Source organism: Varroa jacobsoni, unplaced genomic scaffold, assembly GCF_002532875.2.
Source record: "Varroa jacobsoni isolate VJ856 unplaced genomic scaffold, vjacob_1.0 scaffold_1039, whole genome shotgun sequence".
Lineage (NCBI taxonomy): Eukaryota > Metazoa > Arthropoda > Arachnida > Mesostigmata > Varroidae > Varroa > Varroa jacobsoni.
The window spans coordinates 106,043-133,239 of NW_019213941.1; the positions used below are offsets into that span (position 1 = coordinate 106,043).

The following is a 27,197-nucleotide window of genomic DNA, read 5'->3' on the forward strand; positions in this document are numbered from 1 at the left end:
GGGTTTCAAAACCTGGCCGGACGAGCTTCTCAACACTAAACGTGAATATTTGCAACGAGAAGGAACAAGCGAAATAATCTACAGCTGATAAAAAGTTGTGAACAATGACGGATGATGCACAACATGGTAACTGTCAGAAGAATCAAAGTGTTGTATTTTTGATTCAGTGAAAAGGTGTGGGTACACTCTGACAAATCTAATATCTCCATAATAAGATGAGGTAATTCAATAATAAGATGAGAGCAAAAGCTCTATGTTATATGCAAATCCTGATTGTGATTAGATACAGGAACAACAACGAAACAACGATATAAGACTACCCAGTTTGTGCATTTGATTGAATTAACTTGAATTCTATTTATAATGTTACTACGTACTCAAGAATGGTAAATGTGAAATAATAAGTAATAGCTTTAGCTAATTCGCAACATAATACAATAAGTAAATGCCACCCTCGAAAGACCTACTTGAAGTTATACATGTATACCAAAAAAAAGCAGTTCTTTATTGTACGCATGCTATGTTACATACTAAAGCTAATGACAACGTGTAATCCCATATACCATCAGTATTACAACAATGTATTCTTTTCCTAAGCAGATACATATCTTTGCATGTTGCCTACAGCAAAATTTAATGAGTTATTCAACGTAAAATATGTGATAATGGTTTATAAAAAATAATAACGACATGGAAAATCGATGAGTTTTAATTACCATCTTTGTAATGAAAACCGTTCATTGTAGCTATTCATAGTTAACTGAACTTTCACATTTAAGTTTGTGCCAGAAATTACTACTCTTCATTGTGACATATGTTTTAAGTACAAGTCTAATATAATATGAAAAATAATTCGTTTATTTCTTTTTGCGTAAAGAGAGCTCAATCTATAATCGCTCTACCATTCTGTAGTATCAATGCCAAGTGCAAAAAAAAGTGAAGACGTTTTGTCCGTTGGTGACCAGTAAGCATGAAGAAATCTCTTTTCTATACTAAAGGAAGGTAAAATGCACGCATTATTCAAGGTGCGCGGCTTCACATGAGCTGCCGAACGTCGCACTGAGCAGGAAGTTACATAGTATTGGCAAGAATAAAACGAAAAACTCGCAATTCATAGCTAACACCACTTATTGGTTTTAATTGAAATAGCCATCACACACAGAATTAATATATATATAGCAAAAGGTCGAAGTGACTTGATTAACGGTAAGCGGTAGTTCTCGCAGTTCATACACCATCTTGTATACATATATTGAAAAGGGTCTTCCTTTCTACACAATGGAACGCTGCTCTTATCTGTAATCTTCTACCTACAATATCTTGATTAATCTGTTAAAGTCCATTTTGTAAAGTGGTAAAGCATTCTCTATAACCATCCAACTATCATCATTGTACTTCAAAGGATCACTAACCTACTCTGTATTGTAATCTAAATTCAACAACCTATATCCACTTAGTTCTAAAGTCAGCTAGCCTCTTAGCAGATCGTTCTTTGCATAGACAATGAATTTATAAAGCTAGGTTAATAATTCTAGAATACTAGAGTAACAGCTTATTCCCCTAGTTTGGTTTTTAAAAAAAACCGACGTACAACAGTAGTCGTAATTGTCTTGGCTGGTATACCAAGATTGAGAAAGGGAATTAGGGCTGAGTTATTGTAAAGCTTTTACGTGATTTTAAACTGCGCACAACTAAAATTATGCACATAATAACACAGATAAAAAATTATGCATACAATTTAAATTTTATTGACTCACTCAATCAATTGTCACTTGAACAAATACTTGCACCATTCAGTCACTAATTTATTGAAGTGCGGCTTTTTTGAAGCGGAGAAGGGTAACAATTGCAATATATGCCCCCATAATCCAAAAATAGTAATGAATAAACGTATTGAATCTAGAAGAAGATTACTGCTTGATATCTATGTATAAGTTCGCGGGTGTTCACTTGCAAGTTCATTGTGGTGCGTGATGAGGTCGCTAAGATACTGAGCTAGTCCAAAAGCTGAAGTCAGCGGAAGCAGGCGCTGAAATGTATCGTCAAAAGAAGTATACAGGTTATACCACAAGTACCAGTGAGAAAATTCGTAACAACCTTAACCCAAGCCAGTGAAATCAAAAGCCAAATTTCTTCACATCGTCAGGCATAAGGCAGCAGACCACTATGGTCAGCAACTATAATGAGCAAAGGCGAAAAGAAAAAAGAAAATGCTGGTGTCATGTCAGGGCATTCGAACCGTTCGAGCCTTCATCTCTAAACAACAGCTAGAATTCATTGAACACACCAAACGTTTCCGAGGGTAGTGGCAACTATCCACAAACGAAGCAGCGATCCACAAACGCCAGTACCTAACGGGCATCGAGAAGCACTATAAACTGATGGAAATGGAAGTGGGCAGCGCACTACGTTAAATCGCTTACCTGTATTTCTATAGCTACATCCGGTAGCAGTCCGACGGACACTCCAACGGAAGTTCCGTGATAGATTGAGGGCAGGAAAGGCATATTAGTCGCAAGATACGCACAAAACATGTCGACTTTCGCTGTCCGGCTAAGATGAGTATATTCGTTAACATACTCATTTACTAAATATCGTCACTGGACTATCGGCAAAAAATCACGAAAATCTTATCGCAGTAAAATGAAATAACGTTTCGTATTTCACAGGCGATTCACCTACACATTTGTGGATTCAATGTAAGTCCGTTAAGTGGAACGCATTTTCAGTAAATCGAGTTAGTAAGGTTCAACATCCGTTAAAAGCCAATAAGTGGATTGCCTAAGATTAAAAATTATTTTCCGGATGTAGCATTGAGAGGTCTATCACTGTATAACACTAAAATGGAAGAGCTTGGCTATCGTCAACCAAACCTGCAAAAATAAATTATAAATTATGCAATCTCGATAAAAAATCGAAGTAATCGCTTGACACCTCAATCAAAATCGAGTGGAAAAGTAATGAGTTGTCGTGCGTTGTCCCTTTGAGCACACCGGCAACGCTTACAACTCTATTGGATGCCGATTCTTTTTCAGATTGGTCTAGAGTGACACGAATACTGGTATATGCGCCTCATCAACAAAGTTAAAAAAAAGGGACTTCGGATATAATGAAACGTGTCTTGAGTCTAACAAATTCGAGTTGGCTTATTAGTCGTTTTTTGCGACATTCAATGTAAAAACTTTCCGACAGAAGTCGCGTATAACGGTAATGTCCAGAACAGAAGTAACGTGTTTTACCAGTACACATTATACATACACCTAGAATATGGTGGTGGTCTGCTACGGTGCAAGTCGCGCCTCAAAAAATCTAAAGAATTTTCCTATTATAAAAAATACTCAATTTTCCGACCTGGCAATAAATAAATTTGTTAAATTACTAGAAAGCTGGACATCTGGTCATATGTCTGCACGCCGTGGGGTTAACAGTGACATTGCATAATCTTAGATCGTTGTAACCAGTTATCGACGCAAAAAAGGAGTCAAGATCATACTTTTTTTTTCTAATTGTAAAGTTTACTTTAAGTTGAAAGTATGTCTAGAAATTCAGTTTGTTCAGATACCGCGAATTCACACTCGAACGGGCACCTCCATTCGTATACAGTAGACTTTGTGGGCCTGATTTATGGTGGTGACAAAAGTTGCGAAAAGTGCAGGAGTTATAGCGTGCTGTTTGTTTGCGCAATCAGAAGGACCGTATACTTGGCATTGGTATTGAATCTAACTACGGTTAAATTTTTGTTTCGCTGCGCAGGTTTATCAGTAGAAATCCAATAGCAGACATAACTTTAAGCGATTTATTACACCACCTCAGTCCGGTTCTTGGTGGAATCGGCTACCTCAAATCGTGAAACATCCGTTCCGCAAAGATTTTTCAAACGAATTGCGTACGTTTTCGAGAACTCGCAACAATTTAGACGAATTCTGATGCAACTGTAAGTAGCCGGTCGATAACTAGAGTACCGTTGGACTCCTTGTAAATTAGCCCCATTTGTCCCGCGGTTTTACTATACGTCTATTGTATTTCATACACTGTAAAAAAAATAGACTACTCAAACTTTACGGCATTTGTATTCTGCGTAGTCAGGCTCCCTTGCACATATTGTTGTTAGCTTGCGTAATTACATCAGTCAGCAAAGAAAGGACTAACCTCAGACGACATTCATGCTTTATCAAATTGTCTAACGGTCAGCAATATAAAAGACTTATTATCTGCTATAGTGAGTGAAAGTTAACTAAGCTAAGATGGAATAATTGAGGATTCCGAACGAACTAAATCGCAATACTCGTCGTATTACGAGGCTTTGCTTTGACAGAGATAAGATGATACCCTTCGATTGCTTGCGGATTGTCTTCTTTTGCCATATATACGCTCCGGACGCACCAACAGACTTAAGATTCCCATATAATATAGATTCATTTCAAACTGTATCACGTCTTCGATCTATTTCAACGTACAACCCAAAATGGGATCTCAGATGAGAATTTTGTTGCCTCCACGTCATTCGAACCGCAGGTCTCTTTTGTTCTTTGGCTATTGTTTCTTTTACTTATGGCGGTCGTTTTGAACTAAGAGAGAAGATTTTCAAAGACCTGATGAAGGTGTCTCCTAGCAAAAGAAAAAAATGCTACCATTGATGATAGCAAAGACACATACACATGATGCATAGCTAAGAAGACAAACGTGTGCCTTTTGTGGTAACCGCCGAGCATCTCAAAAGCCACAGGCCGTGAGGCACTCCTGGCGGAACGTTGGCCAAAGAAAGACCTTTGAATGCTCATATCTGATTGCTACTAAAAAAACTGTGATGAACTGTCTTTCTTATTTGAATATATATTAAAGGGAAAACACAGCTTGTACTTAGATACATGGGAAGATATAATACGTTATCATAAAACATATAAGACATTGTATATGGTAAGCATAAGATGTACGTGAAAAAGCGAAACATGATCTGATAGCAATGAAGACGTGTTTTTAGGTTAGCTTGCAACATTCTTAGTTGAACAGATAATTAGTAAGCCACGCACTTATCCCTAAAAATGACAGTATAGCATGAATAATGTTATCAGTAAGTTAGAGAACAACAGAGAGTCTTACGTGCAGTAAGCACAGCTTATACTGGGAGGGTAGTGTTAGGTTGGAGTATAAGTAATTACAAACTTTCCGAGCTGATAACAAACGCAGCGTTTCAGCCGAATTCTAGCTTAGTTTATTACGTATTCGCCTCACTCGCTGTGACTTTCTCTCATATGTCAAATAATATATTCCTTTTTATCAGAAATTTTCTAAATTACTGTTGAAGAGCTCGTTCAGTCAAATTTTGAGATGTCTTCGTTGTTAAACACTCTGTCGAGTATTTTTTGTAGGATAGTCTCGTTGACTCTATGCAAATCGGCTATATACACATTCTTCTAAAACCCTTCCTGTCCCGCCAAATGCAAATCATCATCTTCTTGTTATGAAACCTGACCTAACTATTCCGAAACTAGCCATACTTCTCTTGGTCTTGCATAAACACAGAAACGCCACTTTTCATCACCAGTGATAATTTCCTGTAGAATCCTATCATTGAGGTTGTTTGTTATTCGATGCTGGGCGAGATGTTGAGAAACTGTGTTTCTTTGTGATATTCACTCAGCTCACAGAGCACTAGGGTTTTTGAGTCACCCGCCTAATGATCGAATCCTTAGATAACCATTTTTCACTAAAAGTATCTTTAATAGCTCCACATCGATTTAAGATTATCGACCGTAGCAAACTGTATTTTCCAGTGTTAGGATGCCATTCCCAAGCGTTGTAAATAGTTTTGAGCAGTGCTTCGATAGCTACGTAATCTCGGCAAACGACGAGGTGTTAAAAATACACTTTTTCACCGATAAAATCTCTGGAGCTTTACTTCGAAAGAAATTACAACGGTTTTGCAGCGAGCAAAAAAGCACTTTTGAATATCGAGCAAAAGTGGAGAAAAAGAACATTCAACACGATACGACAGTATTTACATTTTAGCATATGTGCATCAAATAAAGACGGAAAAGGCTAGTTTATTGTGAAGTGTTTTATAGAATCTAACACGAGTTTGATATATTTCAACCGACCGCAACATATCAAACTCTCAAATTATCTGTACTATTGTTGCCATGAAGAATTGAAAACATGTGTACCAAGAAATATGTAATACGGAGACTGAATCAAGATATCAGCGCAGAAAAATTATTTTAACAATTCGTATCCGGACTTTTTTTTGCCTTTTCTTTTTCCTCTTACTGTTTAACCCACACTCTTCATTATATCTTGTAATTCTGTAGACTTCGCCTGTGCTTTCCCAATTTACGTGAGGTACCTACTGCATTAGCCCTCACAGCGTGCTCCATCGGTTTCCTTCTTCGTTCTTGTACAGCGGTTACTCTCCCTACCCTTATTCTCAGCTATCAATGGCTTCATCAAGGTCTAAACTACCACCTCCTTCAATCCTGGAACTGTCTCTAATTTGCTTAAATTTCTACATATTTAATATATCCGTCATCAATTATTTCCTTTATGGCTCTCCAAAATAATTTACCCTTTCCTGCCTTTAACTCGTAAATACGCTTTTACGCTAGAAAATTCAAATAAATTGTCCTATTCTCCGCTTATTGTTACTAGATTACCTATTTCTTTGTACTTTCTTTTTGTTTTTATGCTCCCTTGTTCAGTCCATGCAACTTCATTAATTGGTAAAAGCCACTGAATTATACTGGAGGAGCAGGTATTTCAGTTATGGATGCGACAGCGTGAGCCATCTGCTGTACCAACATAGTTACTAAAGTAAGTCTTGCATTTAATTGTGTATTATTACGATTAGTATAAAATCGCTGGTAACTCTCATATTGTTCAATAATGCGTGACGGCGAGTGAGTTAAGAAAAAGCTATCAGAGTAACGCAACGTAAAATTGTTAAACATGAAGTTAAGCTATGGAATGTACGACATTGTCCTCATGCGGGTATTATCATACTACTGCTATTCAATTAGTACTTTCACTGTTTGTATAAAAGAGCGAGCTCAGTTGATACGTTTGGGCACAAAAGAGCTTAACATCGAAGCCATGCGCTTCGTCGCTTTAGAGAAGAATTTTGGCATAAACTCTTTCTAACAGCGAAAAACGGCCTGGAGATCGATCTGGAATATATCAGACGAAATCAAATTAAGCAACTTGTGCAATTAACTTGTGGAGAGTGTCAAATGTGACGGCATTCGAAAGAATAACAACAAAGCGCATTTAGCAATAGCGAACACAGGTATTTCATGAAGTGGCTGATGTAGTGCAAAAACACGTACAGGTGTCTCTGATAGAAAAGACTATACATTGAAAAATATTAGTTTTATGATGACAGAATAACGTAAACAGAAAGACGTCAGTAAGAGGGCGTGATTGCTGGCACTAGCTGGCCTTTAGCTGATCGGAAAACTTTACCGCAAAATAGTAAAAACTACAGTCAGATATACCTTTAATAATTGTACTGTGATAGACATGTCTAGTATTATTGTTATTATTATTCATACCTGCCTCGAAACGCGGAAAGTAGACACTGGTGTGTTTATGCGATTGGCGTCCTAAAAACACTCCATGATGGATGAAACAGTGGAAACAATTCGCTGTCCCTCGCATCGTTGAAATATATTGCACATACAAGCAGAATGTGTTAATGATATTATTGATAAGCATTGGCACGGCAACCTTTTTGATGGGATTCGAGAGTTGAGAGAGCAACCACAATCTACCATAATGCATGGACATAGGTAAAAATAGTTGCATAGATAAGCCTTTAAGAAGCTTGCTATTAATAATAAGAGCAACCGAGCAACTACAGCGGTAAAACGTAGCTTTTTTTTTAAATGAACGTATACTATGAGCGCATGTAGTTTTTATCACAGAGGAATAGTGTAAACACCAATGCGTATAGTTGGAGCGCGTTTACTACGTTACACAAGTAATTTCTGGACAGCATAATGTGTAAAACAATAACAAAACGTGCGTATAGGGATTGACATATTACAGTACAGAACAAAGATGGCCTTTATTAAAAATAGTTAGCTTTCGGTTATATTCCGATACTTTGAAGGCATGAGCTTTATATATATAAGTACCATTCATAATATATTAATTTTATTAAACCGTAAGTCAGAAATCGAAATATCTGTGCTTAATAAGACTCAATTAACAGGTATCTAGGAAAGATGTTGCCTGGTATTATTGTTACCTATTTGGTTTCACGATTATTATCGATAATTACTCGAGATTCGCTCCATATTCAGTAGTCGTATTGGTATCTTGAATAAAAAAAATGGTCAAAAAAGCTAATTGAGTTATACAGAAGGGAGTATTTGTAACTATGTAATATGACAATATATCTAAGTAATAGCAGGGTAAGAACGATAATGTGAAATCTCGTTTACGAATGTGTGCTCAGACGCCCCATGCCGGAAGCAGTAAGCACAGCAATTTACACAGCCATCCGGATGGCGTTGGTGATCGTTACCAGAACCCAAACGGAAATGTACAAAAGCAATGTGGCAGACTAAATGAGCAAACGTCAGCTTGGAAGGACTCGTAGTTCAACCGGAAAACGCTGTATTGAATTCCACACGCCGGGCAAACGATCAAGAAAGAGTTTTGGCCATATAAAGCCTCAGCATGCTTCAGCCGATAATAAAAGCTGTAAAATGAAGAGAAACAAAGGCCAGTTAAGAAAAGCACAACAGACGCTCGCTGTCTTGACAAATAGAGCATTTGGAACTATTTTGATCCTTAGCACGACGATTATATTGAAGTATACATTATGGGGCATTATAACCGAAGAGCAGGAAATTTATAATAACTATGTGCTTATCCGACAGAAAGCTATGAAAAATATTCTCGAAAAATTCCGACAGGAATGGGAAAGCACAACAGGAGTCGCTGCATAGGTTAGGAGCTCAAAACCGGAAAATAGAGAGTGGTAGAGAAGAGACTTTGAAAAAATGATTTAGCATGCGATTTAAGTTTTTACTGGCCATGGAAGTCTCTAAAGATTACGATCGAAGAACGGTAACCAATGAATCCAGCATTCGCTTTCAAGCACGACGTTCGATAGTCGGTCGTAGTTTTCTCTTTACCTCGTTGAAGCACATGACTTAATATGAAATTTGGGATTAAAATACCTTTATGTAAAATAGGATGCTCACCGTTAATTAGAAGCTTTTTTACATGAGTCGTTGGCTATTAAGGGGATTACACGTAAGTGAATTACATAAAGCCTACAAAGTACTACATATTAAACGGTGAAATCAACAGGAGTAAAAGGGCAGTAAAAGAAGCGTGTAATGACCGTAGGGATATTTAATTCACAGTGGTGTATCATAAAGAAAAGCCACGATGGGCTCTCGGTAAATAGTGGGGCGGGACCGGAATCATTGGAGGCTTGCACGTACAACAGAGCAGAACAGACGAACATCTTGCGCATGTGTAGCAATAACAAAATGTTGAACCTATGAAGTGTTGGAAATTAAAGTTTATAATATATATGTTGCATATATATATATATTGGTCGGTCGATATTGGAACAGAAGTTGTGGCAATTAAAACAAAAACGATAGTGAAACGAGTATTGGCGTAAATTAAGTATCGGATGTTTCTTTAATCTTCCAATAGATATTACTGAACTAAATTTCGCTAAAATGTTTGTCACCAGTGTAAAATATCATGTATCTTAATACATCGGTATTATATGTGTAACAGGTAGGCAAAAAGAATTAATAGTAAGTTTAATAATTCAACTCGAAAAATAATAGGTTTATAGTTGCAATAGTGGCGAAAGAAGCAAATCAATAATTAGTTTTACACATGCCTGTTTTTACACTCTCGCGTCTTGTCACTTCCGTCATGCTTATGGGACGCTAATCGGTAAATAATTTCTACACTTTACATCTATGTACGGGCTGCATTTTGTGACCGACAACTCATGCCACCACAGTGCTTGTAATCATAATACATATAACTGTTCTACTATCCATAAAAGTATTTTGAATGTATAATTTTAGTTTTAGCGATACGCTTTAACGAAAAGAAAGGCTAAATACAGTAAACGTTGACCAACTGTTGAATAATGCGATGAATGAAATGTAAGGAGAAACTAATGCTGCTATAAACTGAAATGGACCACATATCCCAAGTTGGAATTCTGTAAAGCTAGTGCGCTTTAAGAAGAAAAGGACTGGCATTTGCGCGCGTTGGCGACTTAACTGAGACCAAATAGTGAATCAGTGTGTTTTTCAAAACTAATATTCCGTTATTACATAAATAGCACTTATAAGCAAAAAACGTTTGTGCGTCAGTAGTTGAAACTAATTATTATTACATTTGTTTTCAAGGCCATATTTTAAGTGAGTTTTATACAAACGACCAAATGACGGTCAGTAGATGATATTAACAAATGCTTATTAGTATTCATTGTCATGGTCTAGGTTACGGTACTCGATAATTCGCATTGCTGCTTGTCCAGAGATAGAACATGTCAAATCGGGTTGTTACCGACTGCTTGCTGTAGGCTTTTCTTGCCCTCTCGATGCCACCGTTTTTTCTCACACGGGGTATGCCGCGCTTCAAATTAAATGTTTACTCCAACTGTTAAATGGTACACAGGTCAATCTGTTTCACTAGTTCCCGTTCGTACTTTTTACTTATATGCCTCCCTCACCATTCGGTCTTCGCCTTTTTATTGACTGAACACTCCTTATACGCCACAGATAGCACTACGCTTCGCACAATCTTGCTAAATAGGCAAATCGCGTTATGACTTCACATTTCTTATTATTTTCACATTTTAAACGTGACCTCCCATTTATAGCGCTACAGTAGACCATGAAATCACCTATAACATTCTTATAAAGATAGCCCTTGAAAACTCAATCCTTGTTTTTGAATGTTTCACGCAGTCGGCCATGTATACCTCCTCTAACTTTTTCTTTCTCCGAGTTTGCCCATGCCTCGACCCAACTTGACCAACAAACGATAATTTAACTATGCGGCACACGTTGCTGGCGCTATACATTCCACCAAAGATAGCAACAACTAACCGACCGGGTGTACTAGAAGTTTTTCCTTGCGTCTTGAAGAGGGGTCCTTCATAGCTTTCGGCACTAGAGAGATACACGAGACTAGAGACTTGGATACTGCGGGCGTCTTTTTTATAGAATGCAGGAAAATAAACTAACGTGCGTGTAAAGACTCAAGCTTACTACTGTCAGTGCCTGATTTTCGCTAAACGATCACTTCTTAATGCCATATTATATACATATATATATCTCTGATACGATGCATTGCTGCCCGAGTTTAATCTCTTTTGAGTTACGATTTCCATTTGCCAGCGCTATATAACTATTCCTTTTATCCCCCTTAGACTCAATTACAATTTTCTATACCGGCTAACGATTCTTGACCGATGCACCTCCACATAATGCTGTTGTAGCAAGACGCAGCAGAAGTAGGTACTTGCAGCAGCTGGGCGATAGGTAGGAGAACACTAGATACGCCCGCAAATTAGGCACCATTTCAAGATAGCCGTAGAGATTCTATTAACGGATGATAATGAAAGAGAAGGTAGCTGACTTGCCACTTACTACAGTCAACAAACAAAGTATTCTAACGAAAAAAAATAAAGTCCAATTCTTTGTGTAGTGTCAGAGCCACGTCGTTTATCTTATTAGTCGCTCACCTGTCCACCGTTACTCAGCGACACCGTGCTACTTTGGCTTGTACGGCTCCACCCACCTTTCGACGACCCCGAACACACTGTCTGTGTGTGTGTCTATGTATGAATGTGAATCTTCATTACTTGATTTAGAATGGTCACTACCTTCGCGTTGTCTAATGCTTTCTCGTGAAATTAAAATTTATTTCTTATAGGTACACGTTACTTTTCAGCTCTGTATTAAAGTTCAAGAGAGATTCCACGGAGAGGCAAGCCCTTTGTTTTAAAGAAATTTCTATATATGTATTATGTGTATATCAAGAAACGCATGGTTATTCTGGGAAACACCGTAAAATATTTTTTCCTTATAATAAGGATTTGAGAAATGTTGGAGATATTTATTGCGTGAGAGGTAAAGAACGGTGGAATTTTACATACAAAACATACTTAACGAAACCGTTGCGAACAATAGTTTTCAAGAAAGAAACAGTAAAAAATCATTTATGAGCTCTTGTTCCTGTCAACTTCGTTACCTACAACGGAGTCTTTATTGCAGAGGAATGATGGGTATCATATTGGGATGACACTGTGGTGCCTTGACGGTATTGATCTAGCCTGCACAACTACAAGGGTTGAGTCACCCTTTATGTATATAGCTTTGTTTAGCGGAAAAAATCCTGCCGTAAATAATATCTTGCATGTACTTTTCGCCGATTCGGCTACGTCATAGATTGTGATCCTTCTGCGGTAAGTCGTAAGAAAGCTATGTTGAGCTGTAAAAACTGAGCCTTCAATATTTCAAAAACTAACATATCCAAAGGTTGTAGCTTGCTCGAGCCGTGTGGAAAAAGTATAGCAATAGGGCATCTGTTCTCAAAAAACAATAGGACTGCTCTGAAATGCATGTAAATAATTCTACGATCCATCCAAACAGGTTTGTAAAAGCTTCAAGTTCACTCATGAGCATGTGTTCCTGGAAGCGCACTCAAGGAAATATAAAAGAAGCCGGAGCTGTCTCGCTTACGAGGACAAAGACAAGCATTGTAACAAACATTCTAATAAGTTTGTGATGTTACCTAAATAATTCTTTTAGTTTCTCTGCTTTGAGTGTAATCACTTTGGTAAACTCTGTTATTGTAGGTATGCCTCATCTGGCCTAACGATATTTAAAACGGTAAAATTGCAGGACTCCATTAGAATTTTGAAATTGCGGAAAGAGACTTGAATGACCGCAGAGGGTGTGTTTTTCGGGGTGGCACAAACAAAGTTGTTAGTACTATGCTAAAAAAGCTATCACCCAATTTCTCTACCCACTCTGGCCGCAATGCCGGCTTTCGTTTATGTGTGTCCAGCTCCTTTGCAAACTTGCCCCTGATTAATTGCCACTTCTTTGAGGGGCATATAGTTTCACAGCATTCTTACACATAAAGCTAAGCATAGTGCTGAAGACATTAAGTGCACAGACATATTTCTTACTCGGTGGGAATACCAACAGTTGCAGTTTCTTTCTGAACCTTCAACTGTCATTGAAATCTAGATTTGCCCAACACAAATTACTACTAATTATTCTCTTAACAGAAGCTGTGTTGGTCGTAGTTGCTTTTTATACTGTCTTGTACAACTCCATGTAGAATATGACATGCATTTGTCAATGGTGTTCTTTTGTTTCAAAGATGCACTATTAAAACACAGTCACTACGCTATCTTCCGCTGTATTTCTTTCTCTTCTGGTTTGTTAAGTGAGTTAAATATACGAATTATGTTCGTAGAAACAAAAACATCTTGGTATTTGGATCTTTAGTGGATTGTACAGTTTTCAGCGATTTTTCGATACAGATAGTCTAATCTTGGTAAAAGGAGTGTAGCATATCATATAACATATAACGTATAAGGGTATCATAAATCGGTCGGCGACATTCTTTATTCTTCATAATGTGCTATCAAAACACAGTTTTCATTTTTTTCTTGAACATAAATCTTAAAAGCGTGACACATTGAGTACAAAAATACGATACGATGTAATTCTATGACACATACAGATATATAAATGTGCCTGTTAGGCTAATCTATACGACAAGGCTCTTCCGATTTTTCTGTACAATCGATGGCATTTTGTATCACATACTCTAGGACAATACTGACCCATATAGTCAATTTCAGTCTATTATGGACAATAGACTTCTTGAATAGGCTTAACTGTAGTGCTGAAGCGAACTAATTATTCTGCTTTGTTTGCATATCATACATTCGATAAAATGAAAAAATTGGTTGGCTGTCCCAAATAGTTCCACTTCCTGAGAATTCAGTAGCTGAAATTGCAGTTTCATAGCATTGATTTTCAAAGTCACCGTTCTATTGTCAGAAAAAGAGTGGCTAATATAGTTTTTTTTCTCCTTGTTTCCTATATATCGTGGCTAATATATTTCATTGTTTATTTTGATTAATATATATGTCAATGGTTTGATAGGAGAACTCCATCTTATGCAAGTCTCACGTCTGAAGGTCACCGAGCATCTAGTCAACATCGTGCTACCAAGCATCTCTCATTCAGTAGTTTTAAATGTTCTCTTTCACAATAGAAAACCGTAGAATGACTGAGCTTTGCGGTAATAGGTCATGTGTTGAAACTTGCATGCAAATGTTGCTCTTTATAGTTGAAATCTCCACAAATAAAATTTACAACTTTTGTTTGTGTGTTTAGGTACGCTTTACAAGTTGTCATCTCCAAGCAGTTTTCAATATTCATGGTACTTGTATTTACTGGAGAACCAGCAAAACAATCTATAAACAATAACTAGGATAGATCATAAAAGTTATTTTTTATAAGCCCCATCACTTATTAGACTAGTACGAACCATATTTATCGAATGGTATCTTTTACAGTGCATCATCTTTTTCAGCACGACGGCGAAATAATGGTCATGTAACGTCGATTTTTTTAACCGTCCGTAGCCATTCAAGTTAGTAAGTAAATACGAATCAGGTAAATGAAAGGCCAAATACTTATTTCAACCTCCATCTTCTGTTGACCTTTTCTTTTGTGGAGGAGGAAATCGGTTATCTTCGCCTTTTTTGCCGCGCGATTCGTCTGCCTAAATATGGAGGAATGCGCTCATTCACCAATGGTTGTTTTGGTTGACGGGATGGGTCGTTCGTTGTTTGTCTGCCTGTGAAATTGGCGGCCGTTTGTTGTTGAAACATATAGGAAGTTTTGCTTGATGCGGCTATTGTAGTTTTCTGTTTCGGTACAGGGTTGAAAACCCCTCTACTCGCAAGATGGGCTACCTTAAATACATTGAAGTAGAGAACTTCAAGTCATACCGGGGTCGGCAAATTATCGGCCCCCTGAAACCTTTTACCGCCATTATTGGCCCAAACGGTTCGGGCAAAAGTAATTTTATGGACGCAATAAGTTTCGTGCTTGGAGAGAAACAGAAACAGCTTCGTGTAAAAAGGTTTTCGGATCTCATTCACGGAGCACCAATTGGTAAGTCTCCTTGGGCTAATGTCTCGAGACTCTTTGGTTTGCTGTCTAATTCACTTTGAAATAGTGGCGAAAGTCCACCGTCTAGCTCATCCTTCGTATCAGCTGATAGAAAGCGTCAATCTACACCCAGATGGTAGTCCCAAAATCCAATAATAAATACATTTTTCTACATGCATCCATTATTCAAGCGCGTAACTATGGTAGGCAAACTTATATACATGCTCAATTTTTTTCTTGCCTCTATTTTCCTTGTCATTGCAGTAGAGTATGCACTATCTTTATAGCACTGAACGGCTGTATGCAGATCTTGAAACAAGTTAGGGTAATTTTTTGAGCACATTTTGGTCGTTACTCGTTGTATCCAATATAACAAATGTTACTAAAGAAGGTAGCTCTATGTTCGCTGAACTTTTTTTTTGTTTTGAGACATTCGTATTGACAAGTACAATGTAACCGTGCTTTTAAATACCTAGATACACTTTTCTGCTAGACCGCAAGACTAATTTAAGCTTTGACGTTCGATATATTTCCGTATAATATAGGACTTCATTTATGATTAATAATAGAATTTGCTATTTGGATTCCTTAATTTGTTAGGTACTTGAAGCAGTACTGAAATAACGGTTTAAAGGCCTGTAAAATAAGGACCAAAGTATATATCCTGCGTTTCTTTTATTGTGTCGTTTAGTGTAAAAAACAAGATAGTGAGCTCTTAACTTTTCGAACTTTATTCATAGGCATCTTTCTTTTATTTTATATTGACGTATAGATCATTATCTATGGCCTTCTAAAATTTAGAGAATCACCTATTTTTTTTTAGATAAAGTTGAGGTACAAAAGCAAAGAAGGCTTCGGAAGGCAGTTTAAATATCATTTTAAGGTTCGCACAATTTTGCTATAGAAGATTGCCCATATTTTGAAGAGGATGGGAACTTGTGGGAGCATTGTATGAGTACTGTCGGTGCATTTTAACTACCGTAGAATTTTACCATACAGTAGAGGTAGTTTACTTCTGTTCACTGATTTTAGCTGCTTAATGTACAAGTTGCTTATCACCTCCATCTGTTAACAGTAAGCTTTATCGGTAATGAGCGAACCAGGACTCACCACGAAACATATAACAGGGTCCTGTAGCTGTACATTTACTTGAATTATGCTTTGTCGGTTCAGTTGTATCCACCCATTGACGTTAATGTTTGCGATCGTCGTAGAAAACCTACGTTTTTACATTTCAGTGCTTAGTAATACTATAATGGGAAAGCAATGAGAAATGAATGTCGCTGTTTTTGATCCTCGTTGATCAATTTGTTTAACTTTACCACCTTATTAATTTTATCGGAATGGGCAGCTATGGTATTCGAACGCACACCAAATTCAAGTGCTAATACTTGTTCACTTTGAAACGAGTCGGAATCCATCAAAATTCTCAACAATTTGTTATTCATGTTCACAAGAAATCTTCCACGAGACTCATTTTTGGGTTCGAAATTTTCCCCTGGATTTTTTTAAATTAAAAGCCTACGGTGCCTCCAGTAGTATATCTTTTACTAAATGCTTGTGCAGCAAGCTGTCTCTCTGGTTGTAGTTCCGAAACGAAACTTACATGTCTGAACCACTTGACTTTTCTGATTTTCCATGGCTCACTGCAAATCGTTTGTGCTAAAAGCTCGAGCGACTGTATCTGAGTAAGCGTTTCGCGCATTTTGTCCATAATGATATAATATAAAGCATCGGTTAGTATTGAGTAAAACATAATGCGAGATTTTGTGCTTGCCTACATATAGACGTCAATCTTAGAAACATTTCCTATAAATTGTGCTTAGTTTAGCGTGTCATTATAAAATCTATTTGACCACGAGTAGCCATGCAAGAAAATGTCTATCATGCCGAGTGTCTTTTGAGCAGTGCGGTAGCTGACAGAGAACGGTTAGCTGAACGACATCGGAAATAAATACCGTAATTAAAAATAAACTGAAAGTACAAAATCGTTTATTCGGTGTCTTGTTTGTTCTCAAAACTGCATTTGTTGTGTGATAAGGTCATTGATTAAACCATATGATGCCTGTGGCATTACTAGTAGTTTATTTTGGAACAGCAGACGGGCTATACTTAATAATTCGTGTTTGCCTTTTAGGCTGAAAATAGACTTGTATAGTCAATAGATTTGAAGCTAGCAATATTTAATGTGTTGGCAATTTCACATGTGGAAGGTGTTTATGTAATTACGTGTGTGATTAAATAGACCATTTGTTGGTACGGTGAAGTGTTTTATGTTAAGCCAAGTAACCACATAAAAAGATGTTTACTATTTTATGTGCACGAACCGACCGAAATACGTTTAAAACGGAAAGAGCAACTAACGTATGGTTTTTGCCTACTCAAGCAAAATTCGAAGAATAATTGGCACACTGGACTGCCTGTAAAGCGCGCAACGTCGGCAGTAGAATATGGCGCAATATAGTGTTTGTTGTAATGGGAGAATGCGTAATTCGCCAAACTCAAGTTATTATAATTTGAATCAGTAAAATCAGCTCATCAACAGTTTGCATTTTAGTAGCGTGAATAATACTATATTCTTTACGGGTCGTATAATCGATGACTGTGAGCCCACCATGGGTAATATGCATTTTGATAATAAATCGATGCTGAAAGATTTCATCAAGGTGCAAAAAAGGCAAAACTGAGTATCACTTGGCAACTACAAAGCGGAAGCACGAGAGAACAAAACCAGAGAAGATACAAATTCAAAATAGGTAAATGCACCGAATCTGTTTGGACGGCCTGTTTTGCTTACCTCCGTTATGATGCTGTTATTGGTACTGAACCGCGCATTTTAATATGGTATTGAAGCTAGAAAAAAGTCAGTTCTTTTTAAAACAAAACTATAAATTTATTATGGTGGAGAACAATGAGTTATCCTTTTAATTTTAGCGTAGATCCGTTATTATCAAACTCTCTGCGTGGGATGAGCTCCCATCGAGATTCGAATTTTTTTTTTTGCGAAATCGGTGTTATTGACAATTTGCATATGTCTTCCAAAAAAATTGGAGGATTTTCATGGGGCAAAAAGAAGGATTCTCAATAGGGATTCGATTTAAAACATCTGAAATTCATCGCAATAGTGCAAAAAGACATTTTTGATGATCTTGTGTTTTCGGTACTGAGAAGTGTGGTCATGTTCAAATAGAGGGAGTACTCATTCCCAACTGGGTCGTCCAAATAAACTCCAACACTCAGTATCTCTGAGATTTCTTGCGCCTGTTTACATTTTTCGAATATTTTGCTCGGGCTAGATATTTTTTGTAGCGTATTCGAGCGATACCTTAAAAACTTAACACTTACCAATATCGCTTAACGTGCGACTACTGTTGAAAAGTTACTTGCTAAGTAAAGCAGATATATTTTGAGAATCACTGTTGAGTGCCTTAGGTCTCAAGTTAGAGCTTTAATTAAGGTAAATGCAAGCTAGATTTAATAAATATGACCTTCAGGAATAAGACTTTTTGCACGTAAAGAACCGTCCGTTAAAAAATATGTTTTTGTTGAAATCTAATCAGAAAAATAAAACAAAAAAAAATTCCGAATCTCATCGAATTGGGTCAAAACCGTGTGACCGTATGGCTGCTTGTTGCTCGACAGAAATAATGCTAAAACAGATCTGTAACGGAAAAAGGGAATTGATTTTAAGTAGGTGGTCAACTGAAAATGTCCGAAAAACTGCGCCATGCTAATAAAAAAGTACTGCTCACTGTAAAATTGACAGGTGAAAGGGTCTTAAATTATTTCTTATGACGTAATCGTAGACTTAACAACATTCCGCACAAAGTAACTGTAGATCATTAATATGCAAAATGGTGGAATATTTTACATTTCAATCGATTCGGAATGTTGCTTCACCTTATCATTTGATGGCTGTTAGGAGCACGCTCCATCCTGAGACATCCATGGCATAAAAAATAATCAAATGTTGAGGTTGTTGAAAAAAGCAAAGTTTTTTCAATCATAATTTAAAGAATCGGTCTTAATTGCAATTATTAGTTGTTTTAAAAAGGTAACAGTGGTCTCTTGTTTCGGATAATCACGAAGCCGGTATAGTTGCAGAAAAATCAATGAGTAAGGATGCGCAAGTTCCCAGACATGATTTTGTTCTCAAGAATTGCTCCTTCTGGAACATCAATCCGATCTCCGTGGTTGGCAATAATGATCACTGTTCCTCTGAGAACAACACCTTTTCCGAACGTGACGTCGCCGGATACAGTCAAATGGTCAAGCTCTAATATGTCTGGTATCGAGCTGAAGCGAGATAGAAAGTCCCGGACCTATTCGTGCCAAAAGTGTTGAGAAACGTAACATCAGTTCTACATCAATCTACTTACTATAATAATACTATATGTATACTAGTTAAAAATCTACTTAATATAGGGTCAAATGTGTGGAACATGTATCAAGTCGATAAGAGTTCTGTTTTATTGCTGCTTAGTGGGTGGAGGTTCAGAGCAATAAACTACATATATTACATCTAATGGAGTATATGTGTTATTACAATAACGTTGTAACCGGCTGTGCATTTTCATGAGAGGGAATGTATAGCACATGTGATCTAGAGCTATAAACAACGCGAAGATTGTTTTAATTGTAGATAACATGCACTGTCATAAATCATAGGGCCATTACCTTCGAAAAGTGCTTATCTCCTAACTTGACAAAAGGCACAGTCGGAAATGCCCGAAGAGGTGACATAGTGAGGGTGCCGTTGCTCATTGTATAGAGATTGCTCATCGCCAGCATAAGGTCGGATGTCTTCTTAACAGGAAGGAAACGTGACCTGGGAACGATAATTCCAAATGCATGGCCGAAATGGTTAATCGCTGCTCCGGCAGCAGTTTCAAGTTGCAAGACATTTATCCCATTTGATAGGGTTTTGGGGTTCACGATGACCTACAAAGTTAAACATTGTCTCATCAGTTAGCCCTTTGAACTCCACGAATTTTTGTTTTATTATTAATATTTATTTGTTCTTTTTATATTACTTATTAATACATTTAGAAATTAAGCAGAAGCTAGCATTATTAAAATGATCGTTAAGTGCATTAGACATACGTATTTTTTTTATTACGACAAAGATTATTAATAATATGGCATTTTAAACGCACCTCAAGCTCTAGCGAGCCACTTTCCACAATGTTTTCAATTTCCTCAAGACGAATCCAAAGATTGTTCGTATTGAAGATCTTAAATTTCTTGACAGATTTAAATTCATCTACATGGTCGGGTGGGACTTGTGCGATTTCCAGCAGTCGGATGTGATCCCCATAATTGATAAGCGTACCACCTGCGAGTTAGTTCGGGCTAAATTACAGTTAGGCTATTTCATGTCCACTTCTGTAGTCATAGTTAGGGACAATTTATTGTATTACAATAATTTCTTATAACCAACATTTAAACAGCATGTTTTCATGATAAGCAGTCTACAAATAATTATAGAAAACAAGATTTTCTGAAATTGATTATTGGTCTTAACATTGCCTAATCTTAGGGACACGGTGTAGTCTAAATTTGAACCCGAGCATAGACACATTTCTTTCCGTTTAATGGAAGGCCTAACGGTTATATCGGACGCAAAACTCGGAACACAGGAAGCATCACCCTATGAAGTGAAATAGGAGCAACCTGTTTTATGGAATCCCCCATGGTTCTATATCTGCCGAGGTTGTGGGTAACAATGTGGCGCATACCAGTTTGATCTACCAGTACCTTTCACATCGGCGCGGGTTTTCTCCGTAACCTCCATAACGAATCCTGGTTTGTCATTGGAGGACAAGAGGAACGACAGTATGTTTAAATCTACTGTTGCGCCCATATTATCTATGTTTGACATAAATACGTACTCGCGACCTTGGTTTAAGAAGTGCTTGAGCAAACCTGATTGGCAAAACGACTCGTAGAAATCGCCATGACCTAGAAGCCATAGAAACGAAAGGCTTATACATATTTAAGCTGAAATGGTATAAATTTGCTTTCCATGCTACTGGTGATTATTGAGAACACCATAATTATGAAATATTTGATATTTCACTATAGTTAACTATTATAGTATAAATACATAAATAAACATTGTCAATTATACCAGGCGGATAGAAGGATTCATCATTATCCTTGTCTGCAAGAGTTTTGGCCAGCGGCATAAGAGTATCTTTGTGGATGCGTGGAAAGCGTGATTGCAGGAATGTGAAGATATTAACGTTGAAACCTTTGTACTTCCGTAGAATTTGGATAGTATCGTCTTCTGTATTGAATGAGTTCATTAATACTAGTGGAACATCGCATCCGTAGGTCGCGTTCAGGTTCTACAGGAATGAAAGTACAACTTAGTTAATATCATTTCATTAATATTATTAGAATATCGTTTAATGCAACCTATACATATCAAGGTTACTGCTTTAATATACATAGGTTGATTGCATACCTCGATTTGCTGGACCGTCAGATCTAAAAAGGTGAGATCGTTGCGTACTGGTATCGCGCTTTTAGGCCCTTGACAACCCATTGAAGTTCCAAGTCCACCGTTTAGTTTGACAACGACTAGCTTGGAAAGCAAATCTTGCACGACGTCGGCCGATGGTTTTGGGAGGTCAGCATAATCCCGAATGGCATCCGGCGGCAGAGCTGTGATTCTGTCCCAGTCGATAGGTTTTGAAGACGTTAAAAAACGCGTGAATAGCCGTTGAAAACGATGAAGCTCTTCTTCCACACTCTGTAAAGGATATACTCATGATCGGATTCTTATTTTAAAATTTTCCAAATTTTCCTGGTTAACTTGGGGCAACTGGTTGAATTTAAAGAGGATCTGGAGACTTCTAGAATTCTCTTTTCTATCTATTCGGTCTTAGAAGACACTGTCTTCTGTATTATGTTTCAGAACGAAGTTTGTAGTAAAGGATCTAGGCACCATTCTAGGAACTTAGAACAAAGTATGAAGATTTATTTTGCTCAGAAAGAAAAACCTGACACCACTAGCACTTTAAAGAACATAAGACAGGTGGATAGCATGATGAACATTTGACATTGTCCGAGGTTATCTGATATTTGTTAAAACGAAATAACCAGAAAAAGTATGCATGTTTTCCGGTTTATTTTTTAAGCTGATACTAAAGGATTATAGGCCTTCCATAAGGCAATCACTCGTTTATTCGTTTATTTAGTAAAATAGGGTTTTAAAGTTCTATAAGTTTTCGTAGTTGGTAGAAAATACGTGGGTCCTCGGAGCGGGACTCAAGACTAGTGTCTATAGTTTATGGCAACCCCATGTCTATACTAAACCACTTTTCTACACTAAGATATTTAAGCAGTTCTAACTAATTGCTATAATGGCTACAGGCGTTGAGCGCGTGTACAAGTTTTATTCCGTCACATCTTTTGTTTGGTATTTATTTAATCGATAAACTCACGCTAAGATCAGCCGATATTAAAAATAGGAATGAGCCAGAGAAGTAAGTTTAAGTATGCTGTCCTGTTTTTAAAATTGGTTTGTTGGGCAAATTACATACTTTGGGAGTCATTTTGGCTTTACAACAGTCAATATTTCTTGCGTGATATCTCGTAGCTATTAAAGAGTAAAGCAAAAGGTGTACAATTATTTCATATTGTCCAGTCTAAGACATTATATTTTGAGCACAACTATAAAAATAAGAAGTCGAATAATTACAAACGTCCATATAGCTGCTTTATTGCAAAATACTGAATAATTATCACATTGGTTATGTTCGCAACCTTGGTAAAGTTGTATCCCTTTGACAAAAGCTGAACATCTGAGCCAAAGCCTCTTGTTCTCTGAGGAGAGCGCCTTTGAAGGATGCGGCACCAGACCAACGATAACCCAAAGGCTTATATCAGATCTTCTTTGTAGAATTTGCACTCCTTATTTGAATTTAATAAAGAATTGGTACAAATGGGATAAAATAGAGTAAAATATACAATTTGAATAAACAATGAAAGTGCGTTACCTCTTTCTCGTTCGATTGACACGTTGTGATTAGTTTCTCGATTTCGTTGAGCATTAAGACCTGGGCGTCCTTTTTCGTCAGTTGTTTAAATTGCGACACTTCCGAGATTTTGCGTACTGCATCATCTTTTGCACCACCAAACATCTGCAGCAGTGAAAATAGCTTTTTATTCTCACGAGTGGCGAATACGACAGGAACTCAGCATATGTTAATATGAAGCCAAATCTATATGTGAGATGCAGTCCTGTTTATGTCGATTTTGAGGTGCATTCAAAATATTATTTGATTAAATATTATGCCCCTGAATCCCTTAAATTGAGACGTTTGCATAGTCTAAACTTCGGCAAACGCGTTGGATATAGAGTTTTTTCCTATAGTGCCTTTTGTTCCAATTTGAGACTACATAATTGTGAAATCGTACCTAATTTTATTGATGCTTGTATTCAATGGGATCCTCTAAAAACTAGGGGTATTCAGTCACTCGAAAAAATGCGTTTTAGCGCGTAACGATCTTCCGATGGTTAGCCTTAACGAAAGCCTAAAAAGCACCGATATGAACCATATGTTTCGGTGAGGTTTTTAGTCTAGAGGATTCTGAGAATTAGGAATAAGGTCGGCCAATACAACTATAGAATGATTTACCACATATCTGTTGAGAGAGTGACCGAAATTATAAATAGAAACTGTTGCTAAATCAATGGTTGTAATGGAGTTATGATGTTTTAACAAATACCAGTGTGAGTCATTATGTCGTGTATGACTGTTCAGACTACATCTTTTATGAGCAAAGAACTAACGAAAGCTAAGCATGCCATTGGCTTGAATGTGGATTAAACAGTTTCATCAAAGTGTGTAATTCAATGTGATGCGTTACGGCGTTACTTAGCAAAAAAGGTGTTGCATTATACAGGATGCTAATTGGGAAATTGAAACAGATATTCGGATAAATAATTTTTCATGTGCCGATAAAAGCATTTTTGGAAACGTATGTAGATAAAATGATACCATGATTTTCTTTGGTCATGGTTTTGACTCGGGGTTGAGAAACTGCCTTCAACGCTTGTTTTCGCACTACCGTTACCTATATTTACAAATCATTTTCTGGTAGTAGCCACGAATAGAGATATGTTGATATGTCTAGATTAGCTAAAATCTTGCTTAGCCACGATATACATGAAATATTTAATGGATATGTCAATATTCCGAAAAATCTAAGTGTTTAAGGACAACTAAGAAGTTCATAAAAATGAAAGAAACTGGAGAAAGCGAGTTGTAGAGGTATATGTGGATGACCTTACACAAGATTAAATATTCTCATTTTTAAATGGGAGTTCATATTGTGTGTTTTGAACTTCTATTTCTACACAATCCCACGTAGTTCCAAAGTGCGAGAGTTATGAGTTGCTATTATAACAAAATATAAAAGAATTATATTTTCGATCAGAAAACCGCGACTTTTATATATATATATATATATAGACGGTGTTTATATGCATGTTAGAAAGGTACATTTTTTTAATTTGCACTGGTTTATGCTTCGTACTGGGAATATTATGCGCGGGATGGAATAGTGGTAAAATAGCAAAGTAAATTGCTATTTCAAATTTTTCATCTGTGAGCTAAGAGAGTTGCGAAACATTTAAAATATTACTTTATAGAAGTGTACAGATATTTATGTTCGCAACTGGTTAGAAGGAATTTTTATTTACCATAGAGCATTATAAAAAGTACGTAATATAGCCCCGTCGAACTCGTAATGGCAAAATGGCAGTCACAACCAATAAAATGAACTCATTCAAGTAACAAGTACGAATAAAGAATCATCACTGGATAGTAACAAATAAAATATATTGATATTTTTTAGCGAGTTGATAATATCTAGTGTTTGCATGCAGGACAAGTGCTTGTTTGCAGGTGCCACGTCTTTACTCACGCTACTGATGCCTTTACGCTGAGCACGCTGGATGTTTGCCATTTTGTGTGTAATGTTGCTGACAGTGAACTAGACTGAAATATAGACTAAAAAAGTTGACTATTGAACTTAAACAGAAAATCTGAGAATATAAATGCCTTAGAATCGGATAATCATAATATATACCTTTCAATTTTCAAACATTTGTAATTCGAGTTGACAGCACGTTGTACGATAGAGAGAAAAAAATTTTACCCAGCAATGGTACCTTACCTTATTACATAGTATAATCCTCAATCTGTTTCTATTTGTGAACGTGGTGTCTTTGCACCAATTACAAATCACCTCGTTGTCCTCGTTGTTGGAGAATGAATGTCTATTTTTCTAAAGAGAAAGTCATTCAGCCACTAGCGGCGTGAGAGCTCACTGTCATGTCCATTCCACTTTCCAGGCACCTCTCTAGCACCTTTTACCAGCTCTAGTAATCTTTAAGCCAGACATCGTAGTGCCAGTCGATGGTGTAAGAAGGGTCCATCATGATTATCGTGTCTTTTGATGGACAGATACCTCCTATATGTTGTCGTTACTAACCCTACAGCCGTGATTGTTGGAAGAGTGTCGTGATTTTTACAGTGAAGATAGGTAGACTGAACACGTCGTGACCTATTCAAGTGGAGAGGCTATAGATTGGATGGGCCAGCTTGGTTTGGTTAACGGAGGAGGTTACGGAAAAAGAAAATCATACAACCACTTGAAATGTTATGACAAGGTTTGCAATTTTTGTTTTCCTCTACCAAGGTTAATGCAGCACATCGGATCAGCGGAGCGATAACCTGCAGATTAATGATACATAGATTCATTTCAACGGCAATCACGCGACACCAAAATAAAATGCCATAAATAATTGGTGTCACTGCTCTGCATTTATCTAAAATAAATTTCATGCATTCTACATGCGTTATACATCCTACAAGTACGGCAACTTGAACCCTTTTAAGATTTAGCATTTGTTTAGAATTTTTTTTTAGGCCATATGTTAAGCCAACAAACATATGATGAATGTGTAGGTTATATAACCTTCTAACAAACTGTCTTAGATCAAGTTGCTGAGCGGCAGTGGAAGGTTAATTTCGAACTACGTATGAAATAGCAAAAGTTGGCTCCATAGCCGTTATAAGCGTTTTTTGAAATCCAATATTCGTCTAAAATTTAAAATTTAAAGTGCCAGCGGCCTACAAAAGGGGTGAGTTGTAAGACATTGGAAAAGAATGAGTTATGTAGTAGAAAACTGAAAACCATTTTTAGCTATTCCTACTTCCCCGTATCATCCACCTAGTTTATTGCCCAACGAAGTAGTATCCAGTTTTTCCGCAAGTATGCGGGCGTACACAGTAAGACCGGTATGATTTTAGTTATGCACAGATATATAAAATTACATGTGCATTATAATCCTTTCTAGGCGCTGTACAAGTAGTAGCTAAAAGGTGTTTGTGGTCTGCTCCTACACTCTGTTTATTACACCTTACATTATCAAAGTAAATTGGGATTTCGGGACTGAATTCTATAAAAAGCGCGACATAAGAGCCTTCACACAAGAATTCACAATGTTAAGTACATATGCTGTACATTATTGCTTAAAAGCAACAAGACTGAATTTCATTTTTATAAGAACACTTCTTTTGTCATTGTATGCTTTATGGCTATAAAGAATGTATTTTTTTGGAACTATGTTCGTTATTTGTGAGAGTTGGAATCTCGACGGTTCTCACCACTTTTCTAGTCAGCTGTTATTTCTTTTGTACACAAAATAACACTAAGTACATAAAAATTCTTTTTACTGAGGATAGGGACAGGAGAGGTGAGATCGGTTGCTAAAATGCGACTTGCGATTTTCTTTCCAACACGTTTCAATATACTAAATATGCGTTAAAAGATTCTTCGATTTTGGCTTTTAAGGAAGTTTTTTTAGATATGCGTATTATTGCGTACTTTTAACGCATACAATAATATATCCGTGTCCATACATTTTGGCCAATACGAAGAGCTCTGCCAGTTGAATAAACTAAATTTTAGCCGGTAGTTGAT

The 27,197-nt window shown here is 37.0% G+C and overlaps 2 protein-coding genes and 1 long non-coding RNA gene across 7 annotated transcripts in view; 1 reads left to right on the forward strand and 2 right to left on the reverse strand.

The window, feature by feature from the left end:
- Positions 1-1,725: 1,725 nt before the first annotated feature.
- LOC147752737 (uncharacterized) lies at positions 1,726-7,562 on the reverse strand. The gene is made up of 3 exons (XR_015313274.1): positions 7,545-7,562; positions 2,424-2,553; positions 1,726-2,029 (listed from the first exon to the last, which is right to left on the reverse strand). It is a non-coding gene; the product is annotated as an uncharacterized LOC147752737 (long non-coding RNA).
- SMC1 (structural maintenance of chromosomes 1) overlaps positions 6,279-27,197 on the forward strand; it is a 31,748-nt gene continuing 10,829 nt past the window's right edge. The window contains exon 1 of one of the 3 annotated variants that reach the window (XM_086970753.1): positions 6,279-6,807. Coding sequence is in view for 1 of the 3 variants with exons in the window: in XM_022843099.2 (XP_022698834.1) it covers positions 14,987-15,197 (211 nt within the window). In the remaining 2 variants the exon portion in view is untranslated. Of the gene's footprint in view, positions 6,808-14,850; positions 15,198-25,750; positions 25,882-27,197 lie in introns of those variants that run through there. The other 2 variants (XM_022843099.2, XM_086970754.1) reach the window with 2 other exon arrangements.
- LOC111265995 (UTP--glucose-1-phosphate uridylyltransferase) lies at positions 15,903-25,526 on the reverse strand. 3 transcript variants are annotated; one of them, XM_022843104.2, is made up of 9 exons: positions 25,386-25,526; positions 25,134-25,207; positions 23,201-23,344; positions 21,664-21,951; positions 21,448-21,544; positions 20,952-21,155; positions 20,351-20,529; positions 19,872-20,135; positions 15,903-19,516 (listed from the first exon to the last, which is right to left on the reverse strand). In XM_022843104.2, exons 2-9 carry the CDS (start codon positions 25,173-25,175, stop codon positions 19,304-19,306), a joined length of 1,431 nt encoding a protein of 476 aa, XP_022698839.1. In that variant the 5' UTR covers positions 25,176-25,207; positions 25,386-25,526; the 3' UTR covers positions 15,903-19,303. The 3 variants fall into 3 exon arrangements, with proteins under 3 accessions (XP_022698839.1, XP_022698835.1, XP_022698838.1); XM_022843100.2 differs by having other exon boundaries at positions 21,325-21,544; positions 25,386-25,525; XM_022843103.2 differs by lacking the exons at positions 25,134-25,207; positions 25,386-25,526 and adding an exon at positions 23,622-24,592 and having other exon boundaries at positions 21,325-21,544.

What these genes read in the sequence shown, in the direction of transcription:
- LOC111265995 (XM_022843100.2), bottom strand. Translation starts at nt 25,175, where the DNA reads ATGGCAAACATCCAGCGTGCTCAGCGTAAAGGCATCAGTAGC. An exon ending in AGCGTAAAGGCATCAGTAGC is followed by an intron (nt 23,345 to 25,133) that starts GTGAGTAAAGAC and finishes TCACTGCTGCAG; the next exon opens with ATGTTTGGTGGTGCAAAAGA. An exon ending in GTGGCTCGCTAGAGCTTGAG is followed by an intron (nt 20,136 to 20,350) that starts GTGCGTTTAAAA and finishes TTAACTTTGTAG; the next exon opens with GTCATCGTGAACCCCAAAAC.